The sequence below is a fragment of the Myxocyprinus asiaticus genome, chromosome 9 (genome assembly GCF_019703515.2).
Source record: "Myxocyprinus asiaticus isolate MX2 ecotype Aquarium Trade chromosome 9, UBuf_Myxa_2, whole genome shotgun sequence".
NCBI lineage: Eukaryota > Metazoa > Chordata > Actinopteri > Cypriniformes > Catostomidae > Myxocyprinus > Myxocyprinus asiaticus.
The window spans coordinates 32,294,400-32,316,558 of NC_059352.1; the positions used below are offsets into that span (position 1 = coordinate 32,294,400).

Here is a 22,159-nt window from a genome sequence, read left to right on the forward strand (position 1 = left end):
AAACATTAAGTCTAACCCCTTAACCAAACCCTAAACCTAACCATTTGTATAGAAAAATAACTTTAGTGCACCACGGAAAAAAGGAATAAATTGGGTTTGGAACGAGAAGAGAGAAGCGTATTACTGACATACATCAGTCATTTGTATTCTATATCCTAAATAAATATGGAATGAGTAACCAAATTTATTCACAGACGTTTCCTTTCTTAAAGGTGCACTTAGTAATTGTTTTCCTCATTAAAAAAGTTTAACTCCTAAAGACATGAATTGTAATTTTGCAATATAGTATGTAGGAAATCATGACCACTCACATTAAAATGAAGACTCAAGTCATATCAGTAACCTTATAAAAGCTGTTTTATTCTACACAGAGAAGGTCTGCACATGGGGGCTGCCATGTTAGAATCACATGACCTGCCGAATACTGTTAGCATAATCTCAGCAACCGTCCTGTTATTTGACACTTTCACTCACTGAGTAAAGTAATCATGGCTGACAGTGAATACAAAATTTCTACAGTGGCATCTGAAACTGAAAACTATTGATATTAAATGATGCTGCATCCAAGCAGCTAGGTGTTAGTGTAAGTCCAAGATGACACAAAGACAAATGTTACTGAGTGCACCTTTAAAATAAAGTGCTAGATAGGAGGCTAGATAAAATTTGATGCCTGTATAGTATTGATTTTAAATTATTTTTGTTTGATTGGTTGATCTAAAAGTCGTACGTTTTCATATGAACCTAGTTGTATGATATCTTACGATTTGGCCATCTTGCATGAATGATTACCAATTCTAATGAGACAACATTACATGTCAAATTTTCAAAAATGTCAACTACCAATAAGCACTTTGTGGCACTTTCAAAACATTGCCACTCAGCTTCTGTCACCTTCTGCCTTAGCCAATGGCATGAGTTTTGGGCTGGACTACCTGTAATCTGGTTATCTTGAAATTGACTAGTTTGTCTGAATGATAACAGAAGTGGGGTGGGGCAGAAATGGTGGTAGGAGCATTGGGAAAGCCTTTTTAGAAACATAATTTTTGCTATTCTGTTTGCTCTCTTCCTTTAAGAGAAAGTAAGACAGCTCCATGGTCACTCAGCAAAAAAAGAAAAGTAATTATATCACTCCAGACATGCAGCATGACTTTCTCTGTTTCTCTCCAGGTTTGGCCCTCCCTTCCTGATGAGAGTAGAGAGGACTCTTTCTTGGGATCAACTGCAAAAGAGTGTCTGCAACAAGCTTTACTTATTTAAAAAAAACATGATTGTAAAGGTGAGTGTGAGTTGATCTTAGATTAACACTTAGTCTCTGGGGTTTTGGGGGTTGGCTGCAAGTGTTTCGGTTAGAGTGGGTAATTACGGGATGCAGAATCCCTTTATTATCACTGAAGCCTATCAGTAATTGAGACACCACTCTCCCTGCAAGCTTAAATATGCACATGGGAGGAGGATAATCATACAGATTAATGAGTTGTATACAGGAGATGGGGAGAAATAGAGAGATGTGCTTGAGTATAGGTAATTAAAAACACCTGTTAATGTTACTTGCTGAATAAGAACAACTGTGCTCTTTATATTAAGAGGTTATGGGTCCATTTGTCAGCCATACATGGTAAAGTGTTTGATTAGTTTTAAATTAAGTTTAAGTTTTAATATCCAGAACTGTCATTATACTGTACATAGCTGCAAGGGTTATGTGCCAACACTGCCCTCTGAAGGTCACTTAAATATCTGTTTCACACACAAAAAAAGAGATTCTTGTTGAAGATTTAACATTCTTTAAAATGTCTGCAAAGTCAATAAATCATCTAGAGCACCAAAACACATTTTAAATCACATCAGTAGAATTTATCAAATTAAGGAACATTATTCATATGGATTAGATACAAAACGCAGTCAGAAAATTTTAGTACTTTATCATCTAAACACTAAGACATGTATTCTAACCAGTCTTTGAAACTGGAGAAAATACTTACCATATATTTTGTTGTCAACGTCAAAGGCCACAGTATTTTGACCAAATCCATCTGCCACTTGGTAGAAGCTTGCCAAATTAGGTTGATACCAACATGGACAGGTTGGTTTACATTATTAAAAAACATGAACAAAACTGAAAAAATATAGCCAAGACAACTTGCAGATAAACATGTTTTGTGTATATCACAATGTTTGGTGTGAGTGTGTGGTGAATTATTGGCTGCTTATAGTATGAAACAAACGAAATTCAAAATACATTTTGAAATCAAAACTGTACATTTTCCTAGTTTATTTCATGTAAAATCTATTGCATGTTGTTGGGCCTTTGCACTTCGTGATATGTAATAGTAAAAGTAAAATTAAATGTTTTACATTTCTGTTGACCTTACTGTATTGGATCGTCACTTGATCTTCAATGTTAAATCTCAGTTGTGAAGCAAAACCAGTTGAGAACCAATGTTCTTAAAAGGTTCAGTACAACAGGTTGGCCAGAACTGCAGAGAGTGGAATTGTACTGTTGTAATGTCTTCAGTGGATAATAAATTAAAAGACCAATATACAATCACTTCTCAAACAAAAGAATGCTGCCTTTTTCATCTGCTGTTTGGTTCCTATTAAATCTTTAATTTATCTCTCTATGCTTGAGTGCAGCTCCATTTTGCTCTAGTTCTGTTTTAAATTGCACCTTTAAAGCATGATGTTTCTCCCAGTTCCATTATAACTCATGCTGCTTACATTGCCAGACAAAGAGAGTGGTCCTTTTTAGCTCATTGAAACAAATACCTTCTTTTAAAACTCTTTTAACCAAATCTATTTTCTTTTTTAGTTAAATCAAGCTGAACATGGAGGGCCTCATTAACTTTGCATTGTATTTGTGATAAGTCACTTTATTTTATCCTAACAGACAAGTGAACTGTTTAAGATCCGTGTGGTGGGTGGGTCAGCTTCCTGCAGTTACCTGTCTCCTCACGACAGCAGACCACTGTGCCATCCAACCGTGGACAGGTGAGCCCACCAAATCACATCAGAAAAACAAAACAATGAATACACAGTGGGGTTTAAAAGTATTTTGAACTCAACTTGTGAAAATCTTCTATTTTGCAATTTTGTAATTGAATAAAAAAAATGTTTTGTTACAAATTATATTATTAGCATAACAATTTAAATGAAAAGCTGAATTAAGAAATTAACTTTCAAAATAACTAAAATTATTTGTATGTCCCAAAGCTTTAATGACAGCAAAATCTGTATTCAGAATCTAATTTAAAGGAAAAGTTCACCCAAAAATGAAAATTCTGTCATATACTCACAACCATGTCATTCCAAACCTATATGACTTTTTTTTCTTCTGCAAAACACAGAAGGAGAAATTGTGAATAATGTCCTTGTCCCTCTTTTTTCAGTACAGTGGTAGTGGATATTGACTCCACTTTCAAGTGTTAAAAAGCATCCAAAAGTATAATCAATGTAGCCTTGTGTGTCAGATTCCAAGACTTCTGAAGGCATACGTTCAGGGTAATGAAATAAAATTTTTAGCCTACCAGCCACTTTAATTTTCAGACAATATATATACAGGTGCATCTCAATAAATTAGAATGTCGTGGAAAAGTTCATTTATTTCAGTAATTCAACTCAAATTGTGAAACTCGTGTATTAAATAAATTCAATGCACACAGACTGAAGTAGTTTAAGTCTTTGGTTCTTTTAATTGTAATGATTTTGGCTCACATTTAACAAAAACCCACCAATTCACTATCTCAACAAATTAGAATATAGTGACATGCCAATCAGCTAATCAACTCAAAACAACTGCAAAGGTTTCCTGAGCCTTCAAAATGGTCTCTCAGTTTGGTTCACTAGGCTACACAATCATGGGGAAGACTGCTGATCTGACAGTTGTCCAGAAGACAATAATTGACACCCTTTACAAGGAGGGTAAGCCACAAACATTCATTGCCAAAGAAGCTGGCTGTTCACAGAGTGCTGTATCCAAGCATGTTAACAGAAAGTTGAGTGGAAGGAAAAAGTGTGGAAGAAAAAGATGCATAACCAACCGAGAGAACCGCAGCCTTATGAGGATTGTCAAGCAAAATCGATTCAAGAATTTGGGTGAACTTCACAAGGAATGGACTGAGGCTGGGGTCAAGGCATCAAGAGCCACCACACACAGACGTGTCAAGGAATTTGTCTACAGTTGTCGTATTCCTCTTGTTAAGCCACTCCTGAACCACAGACAACGTCAGAGGCGTCTTACCTGGGCTAAGGAGAAGAAGAACTGGACTGTTGCCCAGTGGTCCAAAGTCCTCTTTTCAGATGAGAGCAAGTTTTGTATTTCATTTGGAAACCAAGGTCCTAGAGTCTGGAGGAAGGGTGGAGAAGCTCATAGCCCAAGTTGCTTGAAGTCCAGTGTTAAGTTTCCACAGTCTGTGATGATTTGGGGTGCAGTGTCATCTGCTGGTGTTGGTCCATTGTGTTTTTTGAAAACCAAAGTCACTGCACCCGTTTACCAAGAAATTTTGGAGCACTTCATGCTTCCTTCTGCTGACCAGCTTTTTAAAGATGCTGATTTCATTTTCCAGCAGGATTTGGCACCTGCCCACACTGCCAAAAGCACCAAAAGTTGGTTAAATGACCATGGTGTTGGTGTGCTTGACTGGCCAGCAAACTCACCAGACCTGAACCCCATAGAGAATCTATGGGGTATTGTCAAGAGGAAAACGAGAAACAAGAGACCAAAAAATGCAGATGAGCTGAAGGCCACTGTCAAAGAAACCTGGGCTTCCATACCACCTCAGCAGTGCCACAAACTGATCACCTCCATGCCATGCCGAATTGAGGCAGTAATTAAAGCAAAAGGAGCCCCTACCAAGTATTGAGTACATATACAGTAAATGAACATACTTTCCAGAAGGCCAACAATTAACTAAAAATGTTTTTTTTATTGGTCTTATGATGTATTCTAATTTGTTGAGATAGTGAATTGGTGGGTTTTTGTTAAATGTGAGCCAAAATCATCACAATTAAAAGAACCAAAGACTTAAACTACTTCAGTCTGTGTGCACTGAATTTATTTAATACACGAGTTTCACAATTTGAGTTGAATTACTGAAATAAATGAACTTTTCCATGACATTCTAATTTATTGAGATGCACCTGTATATATATATATATATATATATATATATATATATATATATATATATATATATATATATATATATATATATATATATGTATTTACACTCACTAAGCACTTTATTAGGAACACTGTGGTCCTAATAAAGTGCCTGACATGGTCTTCTGCTGTTGTAGCCCATCCGCCTCAAGGTTTGACATGCTGTGTATTCTGAGATACTATTCTGCAAACTACAATTGTTCAGAGTGATCACTTGAGTTACCATAGCCTTTCTGCAGCTTGAACACATCTAGGCTATGTTTCCCAAAAGCATCGTAAGCCTAAGTAGATCATAGAAACCATTGGCGCCAACAGCGATCAACTTAAGCTTGAGATGCTTTTGGGAAACGCAGCCCTGGCCATTCTTCTTTGACTTCTGTCATCAACAAGGCATTTCCATCTGCAGAACTGCTGCTCACTGAATGTTTTTTGTTTTTGGCACCATTCTGAGTAAACTCTAGAGACTGTTGTGCATGAAAATCCCAAGAGATCAGCAGTTAAAGAAATACTCAAACCAGCCTGTCTGGCACCAACAATCATGCCATGGTCGAAATCACTGAAATAATTTTTTTCCCCATTCTGATGGTTGATGTGAACATTAACCCTAACTGAAGCTCCTGACCTGTATCTGCATTATTTTATGCATTGCAGTGCTGCCACATGATTGGCTGATTAGATAATCGCATGAGTAAGTAGGTGAAGAGGTGTTCCTATAGTGCTAAGTGAGAGTATATACTGTATACTTAATATATATATATATATATATATATATATATATATATATATATATACCGATCAGCCACAACATTAAAACCACCCGCTTAATATCTTGTAGGTTCCCCTCATGCCGCCAAAACAGCTCTGACTCTTCGAGGCTCCACAAGACCTCTGAAAGTGTCCTGTGGTATCTGGCACCAAGACATTAGCAGCAGATCCTTTAAGTCCTGTAAGTTGCGAGATGGGGCCTCAATGGATCAGACTAGTTGGTGCTGCATATCCCATGGATGCTCAATCGGATTGAGATCTGGGGAATATGGAGGCCAAGTCAACACCTTGAACTCTTTGTCAAGTTGCTTAAACCATTCCTGAACAATTATTGCAGTGTGGGAGGGCGCATTACAATTTTTAGGTATGTGGTACATGTCAAAGTAACACCCACATGAATGCCAAGACCCAAGGTTTCCCAGCAGAACATTTCCCAGAGCATCACACTGCGTCCACCGGCCTGCCTTCTTCTCATGGTGCATCCTGCTGCCATCTCTTCCCCAGGTAAACAACACACATGCACCCGGCCGTCCACATGATTTAAAAGAAAACGTGATTCATCAAACCAGGCCACCTTCTCCCATTGCTCCATGGTCCAGTTCTGACATTCACGTGCCCATTGTAGGCACTTTCGGTGGTGGACAGGCATCAGCATGGGCACTCTGACAGGTCTGCTGCTACGCAGCCCCATATGCAGCAAGCTGCGATGCACTGTGTGTTCTGACACCTTTATATCATGGCCAACATTAAGTTTTTCAGCAATTTTGCTACAGTAGCTCTTCTGTGGGATCAGACCAGATGGGCTAACCTTCGCTCCCCACGCGCATCAATGAGCCTTGGGCGCCCATGTCCCTGTTGGCGGTTCACCGGTTGTCCTTCCTTGGACCACTTTTGGTAGGTACTAACCACTGCATACCAGGAACACCCCACAAGACCTGCCGTTTTGGAGATGCTCTGACCCAGTCGTCTAGCCATCACAATTTGGCCTGTGTCAAACTCGCTCAGATCCTTACACTTGCCCATTTTTCCTGCTTCCAACACATGAAATTCAAGAACTGACTGTTCAATTGCTGCCTAATATATCCCAATGAGATAATAAATGTTATTCACTTCACCTGTCAGTGGTTTTAATGTTGTGGCTGATCAGTGTGTGTGTGTTTATATATATATATATATATATATATATATATATATATATATATATATATATATATATAAACTCAGCAAAAAAAGAAACGTCCTCTCACTTTCAACTGCTTTTAATTTCAGCAAACTTAACATGTGTAAATATTTGTATGAACATAAAAAGATTCAACAACTAAGACATAAACTGTTTCACAGACATGTGACTAACAGAAATGGAATAATATGTCCCTGAACAAAGGGGGGTCAAAATCAAAAGTAAGAGTCAGTATCTGGTGTGGCCACCAGCTGCATTAAAGGAATAGTTCACCCAAAAATGAACATTTGCTGATAATTTACTCACCCTCAGGCCATCCAAGATGTATCTGAGTTTTTTTCTTCATCAAAACAGACTTTTAAGATTTCATTTCAGGCCTCCTCCTCTAAACAATGCAAGTGAATGTACTCCATTTTTTGACGGTCCGAAATGCATATTTAGGGTGCATCAAAATAATCCACACGACTCCAGTAGACAAATAAAGTTCTTCTGAACCCAAACGATTTATTATTTTGAGAAACAAAACAATACTTATATACTTTTTAACTACAAATGTTCACTTCTGTACATCTCTGTGATGTGCGCTCATAAGAGGTTTGACATAAGATCGTTGATAAGGTCACGCGTCACGTGGAGGAGTCAGGAAGCACGTCATTGAACGTCTCGGACCAGGGGCACATTCAGCCCTGACAAAACGTAGCAAAATGTTTATTTCAATGGAAACGGTGATGCGTTGAACACCCTGTTGTGTTACGCAAGCGTTGCAGCTATTGCAGCTGAGAAGGCCATTCTTTGCGTTCTTTTCGAAGAATTTTCATATTAAATCTGTTTAAATACGTGTTTAATACTATAAAATATGCTTGATGTTACAGTTACTGCCCTTGCCGTCCAGAATAGCAGAGAACATCCCAATTCGAGTGAAGGGATATGTGGAAACTGTGGTTTCTAATTATGGTGATCCAACATTTGCCTCGCATTTCAGGATGAAAAGGCAAACATTTCTTCTAATGTCTTCAATTGTTGCATACACCAAGCTGCAGTGGACACATTTGGAAAGGACTTTAGTTGGATCCATTGTGCGCATTGCCTTTTTAATATGGCGGGGTTTATATACACGTCTCTGCTGATTGGGTAACATCTCTGACACACCCACCAAACGCGAGAAAACATACCTCAAAGCCATGTCGTTCAACCCGGAAACCGTAGCAAAACGGTGCACACAGTTTTGAGATTGAACGTGCCCCTGAAGACTCGAGGGGTGAACTAATCATTTCTGTTTCCTGTGTGAGCAATGCAGAGTGTATACGGCTGTCATGTGACAAAATAACGAACGACTCGGACCAGAAGACTCGAGAGGTGAACTAATCATTTCTGTTTCCTGTGTGAGAAATGCATAGCGTATACGGTTGTCACGTGACAAAAGAACGAACGACTCGGACCAAAAGAGTTGAGAGGTGAACTACTCATTTCTGTTTCCTGTGCAGCGCCTATGCAGTTTTCACAGAACGGAGGTTGTGCAATGCACATGCGTGGCCAACACAAAATGAACGAATCACTCTCTGAGACTACTCGTTCTTCTGAGTCACTTAAAATATTCGTTTAAAATGAACGAATCGTTCATGAACGACCCATCACTGTCCATTTGCATCATGTAGGAATCTGCAGTGCATGTAAACCGCGAGGAAATAAAGCGAATTAAACTCAAAGCACCTCCCAAAATGATCGGAGATAATCTGCTGCATTCTCACTGACGACACTGTTCTTGCAAACAGTTTTCAGATGAATGAAAAAGAGAAAAAATGTGAGAACTCTTTACATGTGCTTGTTCCACATGACAGGCTCGTGCTGCACGCCTCTGAACAAACAGAGAGTCAGACACGAGCATTGACATTTTTATTTTTTTTTCTGATCTTAAAAATATAATAAAGTGTGTTTCTTCAAGCGTGTGTCTTTGTGACTAAGAGCATTTCTTGTCATGTGTCACTCTGAGACGTCTTACAGGTCATCCGCTTGTTGCGGGTAGATGAGCAAAATTACCCGCGCATGAAATACATTTGGACAAGGAGCTTGCGAACCTGATTCAGCCTCATTGCATTTTGCGGGTGGCTGGTGCTAGTTTCACACCCTGGCCACTGTTTAATATATTTGTCAACTTCCCAGATCCATGGTTTTGCCATTTCCTGATATTGTCGATCATCGTCTCTTTGGCATCGGGATCTTTGTAAGACATCGTCGATATCCGATTACATCGTCCTATCACCCAGCCCTACTACCAAATACTAACAAAGTGTGTGTAAACTTCTGACCCACTGGGAATGTGATGAAAGAAATAAAGCTGAAATAAATTATTCTCTCTACTATTAACTACTATATTACTATAGTGATCCTAACTGACTTAAGACAGGGAATGTTTTCTACAATTAAATGTCAGGAATTGTGAAAAAGTTTAATGTATTTGGCTAAGGTGTATGTAAACTTTTGACTTCAAATATATATATATATATATATATATATATATATATATATATATATATATATATATATACACACACACACACACACACACACACACACACACAGTGTAACTAAATATCAGTGCAAAAACCTGTTAACCTGTTAATGTTAAATAATGTTATTTTGTAATATAACATATAATACCATTTTATTATTATTATCATTACGATAATTTTTCAACTTACAAATGGAGGCTAAAGAGTAGACAAGCGCAGAAGAGAAACTTCTTGTTCAAGCACCATTTCTGAGGCTGTACTGAATTATGATGACACACATGGCAATTCATCTAATGTCAGTGCATACAGCCACAAATATTCAGAATTAAGCAATGTCAAAATAAAGTGAACCTGTAGATTTTCATTCACAATGCATGTAAAACTGGAACTACTCCATGGAAATAAAGCGGACTAAACTCAGAGCACCTTCTGAGATGGTCTGAGATAATTTGCAGCATTCTCATAGACGACACTATTCTTGCAAACTGTTTTTGGGTAGATGAGCACTGCGTATGAAATACCCGCATTTGGCCTGTTGGCGGGCATTAATTTCAAACCCTGCATATGAATGTTTGGTGTGAAACAAGCTTTCAAATTTAAATAATTATTCAGTGAAAATCAACCGGAAGCACAGCACTTTACAATGCACAATATTAACGTGTGTGGTTTAAAGGGATAGTTCACCCACAATTAAAATTTGTTATTATTTATTCACCCTCGTGTTGATCTAAAACCGTTCTTTTTCGGAACACAAAGGGAGAAATTTTGGAAAATCTCTTGCTTGTTGTTGTCCATACAATGGCAGTGGACAGCGCCCATCCCTTCAAGCTTCAATAGAATGCAAAACTATCATTCAGAAGTCTAATAAATAACCACATGTGACTTGTGTCTTGTTCTGAAGGCATACGATTAGGTTTGCTGAGAAAAAACCCAAAATCCAATTTATTATTTAGTGGAAAATCTTGACCAGCTGTTGCTTTCCAGTGCACCATCATGCATGTGAGCAGCAGTTCACGCACCCCCATTCCCCCTCCCCCCTATCACGAGATAGCGTCCTTTTGAAGCTTGAAGAAATGGACACTATCCACTGCCATTGTATGGAGAACAACAAGCAGGAGATTTACCCCAATTTTTCTCTTTTTGTTTCAAAAAAGAAAGGTCATACAGGTTTAGAACAACATCAGTGATTATTCAGTGACTAAATAATGACTGAATTTTCATTCAAGTACAAGCTAGTGTATACAAGCTTCTCATGTACTCTCATAAACGTTCAACAGACTTAAAGATTTTCACTGAATAATGACTTAAATTTTGAGGTTGATATTCATCAAATCCTATCGTATGTCTTCAGAAGACTTGGAACATGGTGCACAAGTTGCATGGACTAATTTAATGATACTTTTGCATCCTTTTTGAAGTTTGAAAGCAAAGTCACTATACACTGCCATTGTGCTGAAAAGAGTGACATTATTCAACATTTTTCTTTTTGTGTTTTGCAGAATATAGAAACTCATATGGGTGTGGAATGACATGAGGGTGTGTAAATGATAGAATTTACAGTACTGTGCAAAAGTGTACATAAGATGTTTCACAAAAACCTTTGTCTTAAGATGGTTATTTATAGCTTCAGCTTGAGTGTGTCAATAGGAAATATACATTTTAGACTCCCAAACATTCCTTTTGCAAATATAAAAGAACAGAAAAGAAGAACAGGGAACCCTGTAACAGATGGCATGACCCCAACAGAGCCCCCCACTGAACATCGAGTCAGTCTGGGATTACATGAAGAGATGGAAGAAATGGAGACAGCCTAAATAGATAGAAGAACTGTGGCGAATCCTCCAAGATGCTTGGAACATCCTATCTGCCAACAACTAAGAAAAACTGTGTCCAGGTGTACCTAGGAGAATTGGTGCTGTTTTGAAGGCAAAGGTGGTCACACCAAATATTGATTTATCTTGTTTTTATGTTTACTGCACCCTGTATGACGTTAATTGATATATGAAAACTATTTATGGCATTATTTTTGAAGACATCCACACTATGCAACAGTTTTCACAAGTGCCTAAAGATTTTGCACAGTACTGTGAATTTTTGGGTGAACTATTTCTTTAAATTAGATTTCGAATGGCAGACTTTCAGTGTGGACTTCAACATTTGGACACAGATTATGTATGAAACTACAAACTAAATGAAATATGAGTATTTTCATTTTCATGCTGCTCACACAAAAAATAAAAATTGAACCTCACTGTATGAAACTAAATTCCTTGATACAGTATGTTATCAGTACACCATGCCCCAAACTTCTCATCAGTGGCTCTAAAGTTGATGTCTCCAGCTCCTTTAAACTTTTTAATTGGTCTCCAAAAACCCACATCACAGCATTTTAACCTATTTTTGGCTAATTGTATCCTCTCCACTGCATCATATTTGTGAGAGGCTCTGGAGAGACAAACTCAGTACATGAACAGCATGTCCTCTCTGCACTGATCCCACTGTAGGTGTAACATACACAGTCTCAAAAGCCTTTAAAAAGCCAGTGATCCATTTCTGAATTTAAAGAGCTTAAAACTGAGTTCCAACGTCATGACGCCGGCCTCATTCACTCCTGTGCATGCTATTCTAGGCTGTTTTCCACCCTCTGTGGTGAACATAACTGAATTATGACGTTTCTATTTGAGAACTTGTTCTACTTAAAGTTTAAAAATTTGAGGAGGTAAGAGTGGAATTTGTCTCTTTAGAGCAGATTATGTATGAAACTGGATGAAATATGAGCCGTTCTCTTGTGTAACAGCAATATGCGTGTGTATCAAAATGTACCATTATATTGCCATTTGGATATGTACCGAGGTGCCATGGTTTTTTGGTGTTCTTTGAAGTACTTTGGATTACTATATATATATTGTGGTATACGAATATGATAATAATTCAGTATACAGTGGCCCCAAAAAGTATTTTAAACACTAAAGCCACTTTTTTATGTATAATAATGTCATTAAATTACATAAAATATCAAACCATCTGCAAACAAGTGACCTTTTCTTAAAACTAATTTAACTCTTCCATTTTTATAATTACTTATAATAAACTTGTTGTTCCCAAGGTGGATGTATGAAGTCAGTTCTCCTCATGTTCACAGGTGTGCTTGCAAAGTAACCAAAAGTTTAATTTAACATTTTAACAATCAATCAATCAATGTTTATTTATAAAGCACATTTAAAAACAACCGAGGTTGAACAAAGTGCTGTACAGTGAATAAAAGGAATAAATTAAGACAAAAAAGAAAAAGAAAAAGAAAATAAACAAACAATTCAAATGTTACACTAAGTTTGTGGCCAAATACTTAATTCTTCATTGAACAATATATATATTGTTTTATTAACAGACTTCTTTTTTTAAAGTTTTACTTGAAAAAATGTGCTCATGCTATCTTTCTTTAAAATAAATGCCACTTCGTTTGATATTTTGTTGTCTAGTGCAATGACATTCATACATTTTTAAGTGTGGCTTAAGTGTCCAAATACTTTTTAGGGCCACAGTATATCAGAGTACCATGGTAATTCTGATGCCATCACTGTACCATACTACCACCACATTACTGTTTTGTAAGGGGCAGGTTTGAGAGGTACAATTAAGGCCTTTTGAATATGTGCATTTGGGAGAACTGCTGTGTAGCGCGGAGGAGGGCGGGGCCGGACCCCAATCAGCCTGATGAGGCGAGTGAGGGAAAAAGCGACCAGAGAGGGCAGCTCGAGAGAGAGAGAGAATTATGGGCAGCTGCCCTGCATGTGTTTGTGTGTCTTTTTGTTTAAGTTTATTATTAAACTATTATTTATATTGTCAAGCCGGTTCTCGCCTCCTCCTTTCCCTCTAACCCCTTTACATACTGCTACTATATTCTTACTCTGTACCTGACTGTTTTCTCTTATTAATCAAAGCATACAGTTGTTGATTTTTTTGCACTCTCCTTCATATCTGTCACTGTATTAATAGGTTGTTTATGTAATTATAATGTTCGGATGATGTTCTGTTTCTCATGCAGTTACCTGCTGTTCTCTGACACAAGCTGCTGCTCTTGTGTGCTGAAAGACATTAGTGTTTAACTTTGCCAGTAATAGACCTTTTTCACAGGCTGTGATGACCCATTCACTCCCATTCACCACTGTCGAAGTTTACCCTGCAATCGTTTACTTCCGCATTCCAAAACCTGGAGTGTGAAAAAGGTCTATTAAGTTTGTCAGCCATTGCTGAAGATGTATTCAATCATCTACAGACTTCACTCACTGCCATAACTAAGAATGAATTAAGGACACCATGTTTTCCAAGTAAAACGAAAGGAAGCATATGGTTGCCTTGAACATTTATCATCAATGGCTCATGCAAACAAAAGTTTAGAGAATGGGGGGAAGCTAAACAACTTTCAGTGTAACTCCAGATAGTTACAATCATGTGAAAAAGAAAGTACACCCTCCTTGAATTCTATGGTTTTACGTATCAGGACATAATAAATATCATCTGGTCCTTAGCAGGTCTTAAAATAAGGTAAATACAACCTCAGATGAACAACAACACATGACATATTACACTGTGTCATGATTTATTTAACAAAATAAAGCCAAAATGGAGAAGCCATGTGTGAAAAACGAAGTACACCCTAACTGCTTCCATAGGAATTTAGAGGCTAAGTATTAGCCAGGTGCTGCTAATCAAATGCCCTTGATTAATTGATCATCAGCAAGTGTGACCACCTCTATAAAAGCCGAAGTTTTAGCAGTTTGCTGGTCTGGAGCATTCATGTGTGTGTTAACACAATGCCAAGGAGGAAAGACATCAGCAATGATCTTAGAGAAGCAATTGTTGCTGCCCATCAATCTGGGAAGGGTTATAAGGCCATTTCCAAACAATTTAAAGTCCATCATTCTACAGTAAAAAAGATTATTCACAAGTGGAAAACATTCAAGACAGTTGCCAATCTTCCCAGGAGTGGACGTCCCAGCAAATTCACCCCAAGGTCAGACCGTGCAATGCTCAGAGAAATTGCAAAAAACCCAAGAGTTACATCTCAGACTCTACAGGCCTCAGTTAGCATGTTAAAGTTCATGACAGTACAATTAGAAAAAGACTGAACAGGTATGGTTTGTTTGGAAGGGTTGCCAGGAAAAAGCCTCTTCTCTCTAAAAAAGAACATGGCAGCATGGCTTAGGTTTGCAAAGTTGCATCTGAACAAACCACAAGACTTCTGAAACAATGTCCTTTCGACAGACGAGACCAAAGTGGAGGTGTCTGGCCATAATACACAGTGCCACGTTTGGCGAAAACTAAACACAGCATATCAGCACAAATACCTCATACCAACTGTCAAGCACAGTGGTGGAGGGGTGATGATTTGGGCTTGTTTTGCAGCCATAGGACCTGAGCACCTTGCAGTCATTGAGTCGACCATAAACTCCTCTGTATACCAAAGTATTCTAGAGTCAAATGTGAGGCCATCTGTCCGACAGCTAAAGCTTGACCGAAATTGGGTCATGCAACAGGACAATGATCCCAAGCACACCAGAAAATCTACAACAGAATGGCTGAAAAAGAAAAGAATCAAGGTGTTGCAATGGCCCAGTCAAAGTCCAGACCTCAACCTGATTGAAATGCTCTGGTGGGACCTTAAGAGAGCTGTGCAAAAACAAATGCCCGCAAACCTCAATGAACTGAAGCAATGTTGTAAAGATGAGTGGGCCAAAATTCCTCCACAATGATGTGAGACTGATAAAGTCATACAGAAAACGATAACTTGAAGTTATTGCTGCTAAAGGTGTTTCTACAAGCTATTTAATCATAAGGTGTACTTAGTTTTTCACACATGGCTTCTCCATTTTGGCTTTATTTTTGTTAAATAAATCATAACACGGTGTAACATGTCATGTGTTGTTGTTCATCTGAGGTTGTATTTACCTAATTTTAAGACCTGCTAAGGACCAGATGATTTGTATTACTGTATGTCCTGATATGTAAAACCATAGAATTCAAGGAGGGTGTACTTTCTTTTTCAAATGACTGTATGTACTTAGTTTGGTGACACATTTTTACCTGAAAATGTCCCTAAGAGCCCCCACAAGGATACTAAAACCTGATATCACCTGGGGAGCAGCCAACAGTCCCTATGAGGAAACGTCTTAAAAAAACATACATAATGTCTTATTGAACATCTAAAAATGCAAAAAGTTTTCGTTTAGAGGTGGGGAATAAAAAAATATCATCTTTTCAATATAAAAACAATAGACGTCAATGGAAAGTCCCCACCTTGATAAATGGGCTATAAATATTGGCCTAATATCTATAGCCCAATATTTGTAGCCTGAGTAATTTCATAAATACACAAACATTTTCAAACATCAAACACACTATGAAGAAAATATATACTGTATATCTATAATTTTTATAGTGAACATTTTTTATATTAAGAATTCTTAATTTTATAATGTAATATCATACCATACAAGCATATTGTAACAGTATAAGGATGGGCAAGGAGGAGGCAGGAACCGGCTAAACAGTCAAGATAAAGTTTTAACGCAAATCTCAACATAAAACAAACATAAACCATAAGACAAACAGACACACACAACGCGGCCGTGTGCGTCTCTCACGCTCTCTCAAATTGATGCCTCCGGCTCTCCTTTATCTCGCTCTCCTGCTGATCATCTGATTCAGCGCTGGTCATGCACCATTACGGCCCGGCCACACCCTCCTCCTCATCACACATATATAAAAGACTATAAATTAGGGATGTAACAGTTCAATTTTCTCATGGTTTGGTTTTACATTTTGTCAAACCAAAGACACTGTCAACTTATAACTATATGAGTGCTCAACATCACACTCACCTGAAATACTACATTCCAAAACAAGAGACTGCTCCAGTGAGAAATCATAAAGATTTGTTCACCATCTTTAGTTTTTTGCATTGAAATTACACATATCACTAATTAGGATTTGAGTGAAGGGGTCTCAATGCTGTTATTGCAGGATAAACTATTATTCTTTCCTGTTATGGCTGTTTTTATGACAAGCAAATATCTCCGTTAAGCTATTCAAACTAGTTAGACAGATACACTATATTGCCAAAAGTATTCGCTCATCTGCCTTTAGACGCATATGAACTTAAGTGACATCCCATTCTTAATCCATAGGGTTTAATATGACGTCGGCCCACCCTTTGCAGCTATAACAGCTTCAACTCTTCTGGGAAGGCTTTCCACAAGGTTTAGGAGTGTGTTTATGGGAATTTTTGACCATTCTTCCAGAAGCGCATTTGTGAGGTCAGACACTGATGTTGGACGAGAAGGCCTGGCTTGCAGTCTTCGCTCTAATTCATCCCAAAGGTGCTCTATCGGGTTGAGGTCAGGACTCTGTGCAGGCCAGTCAAGTTCTTCAACACCAAACTCGCTCATCCATGTCTTTATGGACCTTGCTTTGTGCACTGGTGCGCAGTCATGTTGGAACAGGAAGGGGCCATCTCCAAACTGTTCCCACAAAGTTGGTAGCATGGAATTGTCCAAAATCTCTTGGTATGCTGAAGCATTCAGAGTTCCTTTCACTGGAACTAAGGGGCCAAGCCCAGCTCCTGAAAAACAACCCCACACCATAATCCCCCCTCCACCAAACTTTACAGTTGGCACAATGCAGTCAGACAAGTACCGTTCTCCTGGCAACCACCAAACCCAGACTCGTCCATCAGATTGCCAGATGGAGAAGCGTGATTCGTCACTCCAGAGAACGCGTCTCCACTGCTCTAGAGTCCAGTGGCAGCGTGCTTTACACCACTGCATCCGACGCTTTGCCATGCACTTGGTGATGTATGGCTTGGATGCAGCTGCTCGGCCATGGAAACCCATTCCATGAAGCTCTCTATGCACTGTTCTTGAGCTAATCTGAAGGCCACATGAACTTTGGAGGTCTGTAGCGATTGACTCTGCAGAAAGTTGGCGACCTCTGTGCACTATGCGCCTCAGCATCCGCTGACCCCGCTCTGTCATTTTACGTGGCCTACCGCTTCATGGCTGAGTTGCTGTCATTCCCAATCGCTTCCACTTTGTTATAATACCACTGACAGTTGACTGTGGAATATTTAGTAGCGAGGAAATTTCACAACTGGACTTGTTGCACAGGTGGCATCCTATCACAGTACCATGCTGGAATTCACTGAGCTCCTGAGAGCGGCCCATTCTTTCACAAATGTTTGTAGAAGCAGTCTGCATGCCTAGGTGCTTCATTTTATACACCTGTGGCCATGGAAGTGATTGGAACACCTGAATTCAATTATTTGGATGGGTGAGCGAATACTTTTGGCAATATAGTGTACATGCTGATGAGTGACTCTCAGGTAAGATTGAGAGCGCGCATTCTTGATTGACAGACCGCACGTGTGTGCACATACTGTGCTATGAATGCGTGGGCTGACGGACCGCTGCTCTCATTAAACATCAGCTGTGCTCAGATATTCTTTGTTGTTTATTTCATTCGTTACATCCTTTTGCAGTTTATTTCCCTCTCTAACTGTGCTGTGCTTCAGCAATTCAGAAAGCTACCAAACCCTCTGATAAAGGAACACCTAAATTGAATTCATGCATATTTGATAGGCTATTGATAAATATATTTTTTAAGATAAAATCATTACATCATCAAAGATGGCTCAAGGGCCGCATGTGGCCCGCGTGTTGAGTAGCATTGCTAACGCATGAAATGCTACGGTAAAGAGGCCTTGTCCAAAAAGAACAATATGGATTATTGTGATTGGACAGCTAATAATGCAGCATCAGAGAAATGCAGCCTCTGACTTACGGTTGTTTACGCAAAACTGGAGATATTAACATGATTCGACAATAGAGGTCACTGTTGTCCAACTGGTAATTTGTACTCATGACAGAAAAGATCTCATGACCCACTTTTGAACTAAAGCACCCTAGGCGAACGAAGCTGCCATTTATACTACGTGCGACGTCGTTTTAAAATTAGTTCATTTAAGGTGATGCACGGTGTTTAACATACTATTCCAGCCACGAGTAAAGCCAATAATGCTGGTTTTTCTCTCCGTGGACCACCGCATTTAGCACTGTGCCGCTTCTTTGCTTTATTAAACTTGATCACTGTCCCTTTCACTTTTAAAAACTCAAATCTCTCTCCACTCATTTGTCGTGGTCTTGCTGTCTTTGTAGAGTTTGTGTTGCAAATCATGTCAAAAAGTATACTTCCACACAATCTCTGAGAGACAGGCATCAATGTTATCCATTTTAACAACAGTAACCTACGTAACAACTCCTCAGGTGGCACGCACGATTGTAAATAAAAAACATCATGTCCAAACCACACCCATGAATAGTTTTAACCAATCATCAATGCTCTTCGACCAGCAGAGTTCCCTTGGGTCAAGAATTTGAGAGATGTGGGCGAACAGGAGAAATCTCACCAAATGAACACCTTGGCAGAACAAAAACTTAACTGCATTTCGTCAGTATGGGCACGTTGAGCCTGTAGTCAACGTGTTGAATGCAGGAGAAATGGGCAGAAGTAAAGGAGTGACTTTGACATGGGCCAAATGGTTATGGTCAGAGCATCTCTGAAATGGCAAGGCTTGTGGGGTGATCCCAGTCAGCAGTGGTTAGTACCTACCGATAGTGGTGTGAGGAGAGACAAACCACAAACCGCTGACAGGGTGTTGGGCGCCCAAGTCTCGATGCACGAGGGCAACGTCAATTTGACACACCTACAGTATCTAAACATAGTTGCAGACTACACCCCTTCATAGCAATGGTATTTTTTCCCTAATGGCGGTGGCCTCTTTCAGCAGGATAATGTGCCCTGCCACACTGAACACATTGTTCGGGAATGGTTTGAGGAACATGATGAAGACTTCAAGGTGTTGCCCTGGCCTCCAAATTTCCCAGATCTCAATCCGATTGAGCATCTGTGGAATGTGCTGGACCAACAAGTCTGATCCAAGATGGCTCCACCTCGCAACTTACAGAACTTGAAGGATCTGCTGCTATGTCTTTGTGCCAGATACCACAGGACAATGTCATGATTCTTGTAGAGTCCATGCCTCGGTGGGTCGGCAATGGATCATAATGTTTTGGCTCATCGGTGTAGATATTATTAATATATTTGTGTTTGTTCCCGTAAGTTGTTTAGTTTAAGATAAGTTGTTCAGTGTAAGAAAAATGTGTGTGTGTGTGTGTGTGTGTGTGTGTGTGCAAGCAGAGCTTAGAAGGGCACTACTGGAATTGTTAACGTCTTGGTTGAGCAGGGATGCAGCACTGGGAAAGAAGCTGTGCAGGTGTCTGCTGTTCTTGGTTTTGATTTGGCTTTGCTTTGAAATGTTTATCAGAGGGAAGTTTTTGGATTAAGCTATAACCAGGGTGGGAGGGATCTTCAGTAATCTATGTGGCCTGGATCACTGTCCTGGACCTGTAGAGCTCCGCAAGGGATGAAAGCTTGCAGCCAATTACTTCTTCTTTTTTTTTTCAATGCACCTAATAACTACATGCTGAATCTGATTGAATCTGAATCTCATTAATCAAATTGATTACAGTTAATCGCATAATTCAATATTTGTTTTGAAAATATTGCAAAACAAGATAATTCAAAGAATTTGCATTATTGTGGCATTACAAAAAGTGGCTTTAGAAGTCTTAAAGAAGAATATCGTTAAGTATAAGCCTAAGACTGGCCTACAGTCCACAGCAATCCATTTTCCAAACGAAATTGTCAATCTGTCCAATGTAGATTTTGGGGCTGTTCACACAGGATGTGTTCTTGAGTCAGAAAGCTAGACTGCCAATAACAACTCCAAGCACCTTTCAGGTGTTTGCGGACTCGCCTGTAGATGATACCTCAAGCTAGATTTTATTTTTTATGTGGTTTTTTCTTAGTAATTAATTGTGCTCAAGTAGCATGCTAAATACAACTGTAGTTCTTAGTAAAAAACAAACTGACATTATAACCTGTTATTGCTGACCCCTGCTCTAGACATAAGGTTCTACAGAAGAACTTGGGGATGCAGGTTTGAGTTTAGCCGGTGTCATGACCCAATCACACCCTGTCATCTGTTGTTTCCTACCCTCCCCCCTTAACTGTACAAAGTATAATGCTGAAAATGCCTAAAATATAACAAAGCAATAAAATAAAATAACAGTGTTAGTGTCAATTAAGTATTGACTAAGATTTGTTTTACTGTTTAATTAATGCTAGTTCTTTCAAGGAACTCCACAACACTGATGGTAGTCTGACCCCTTGTGGCATGATACAGAACTCACTGTTTGAAGAATGTCTCTCTCTCTCTCTCTCTCTCTCTCTCTCTCTCTCTCTCTCTCTCTCTCTCTCTCTCTCTCTCTCTCTCTTTCTCTCTTCCAGGGCTCTTAAATTTTGCGGTCCTGGTGGTCCTCTGCATGTAAAACTCGTCATTGAATGGGAGAACAGAATCAAAGAATGGTGAGACACATGAATATGCTCAAATGTAAAATAGTCTTACTTAAATGCAGACATGTTCATTTAATTTAGAACAAGCATCAAATTCTCAGTACGAGTCTTCTCTGTAACATCATTAGAAATTGATAATTCTGGTATGAATTATGTCTGTTTCAGTCTCTTTGGTAACATTCAAGAGGAGGTTATTGAGGATGCAGAGAGTGTGAGAATCCAACAGCAGAATCATGTACAGCAGCACAGCTGCACACTAGATGAGTGCTTTCAGCTCTACACCAAAGAGGAGCAGGTATTCTCTCCACCAAGCTCTCTGTTTCTTGCCCCTTCTCTCTTTCTCTTTTACTCTTTCACTTTCTGCATTCCATGGTCATGAAAATGTTATTGAAATTTTAAAATTGTGATATCAAGGCCTGGAAAATTCATGGAAATTAAATGCATGCTGTAATTCCTGCTGTAAAGTTTTATCCCAAAAAAATTAATAGTATTTTTGAAAAATATTTTTAGAATCATGTGCAGATTCCATCCATATCAGTAGCCAAATCAAAGCGGTTGTCTGTAGAAAACATTTGGTTTTTGTGTCTCATTCGCCACATTGAGAGTGAAGATTAAACACTAGGTGTGATGTATGTGCGCTGTCTGTGGTCCCGTTAATGTTTAGACAGGGTTAATAACATGCAGTGACACAGAGGAGGAGATGCTTACTCTGTTACAAGCATACTAGAATATCTGCAGAAATTATATAAAATTGCAAACTACTGCAAATAATGCAGAGATTGCAAGAATTATATTATTTTAACTATTAGAAACAAACTAGTTATTTAGGAATATTCCATTTGGTCACATTCAAGTCTCAGTATTTTTTTCTCTTATTGGAGACATTTGTTTAAATAATCTTTTAAATCTATTAATTGCAACAGTTGGTATCCTACCAACAAATGCAAATACAAATGGAAACCTGCCTCATCAATATTTATAAAATATTTTTTTAAATACTTAGTAATCACAAATGACTGGAAAACTTATGGAATTTCTTTTGTCAAAACAATCATTATTTTTGATTGTTTAAATATA

The 22,159-nt window shown here is 38.7% G+C and overlaps 1 protein-coding gene across 4 annotated transcripts in view; it reads left to right on the top strand.

Moving 5' to 3' along the window:
• LOC127446586 (ubiquitin carboxyl-terminal hydrolase 43-like) overlaps nucleotides 1-22,159 on the top strand; it is a 167,411-nt gene that overhangs the window by 123,477 nt on the left and 21,775 nt on the right. For all 4 annotated transcript variants that reach the window (XM_051707626.1, XM_051707627.1, XM_051707628.1 and 1 more), the window contains exons 8-11: nucleotides 1,168-1,276; nucleotides 2,885-2,985; nucleotides 21,017-21,094; nucleotides 21,248-21,377. In XM_051707626.1, the coding sequence (XP_051563586.1) occupies nucleotides 1,168-1,276; nucleotides 2,885-2,985; nucleotides 21,017-21,094; nucleotides 21,248-21,377 (418 nt within the window). The remainder of the gene's footprint in view (nucleotides 1-1,167; nucleotides 1,277-2,884; nucleotides 2,986-21,016; nucleotides 21,095-21,247; nucleotides 21,378-22,159) is intronic.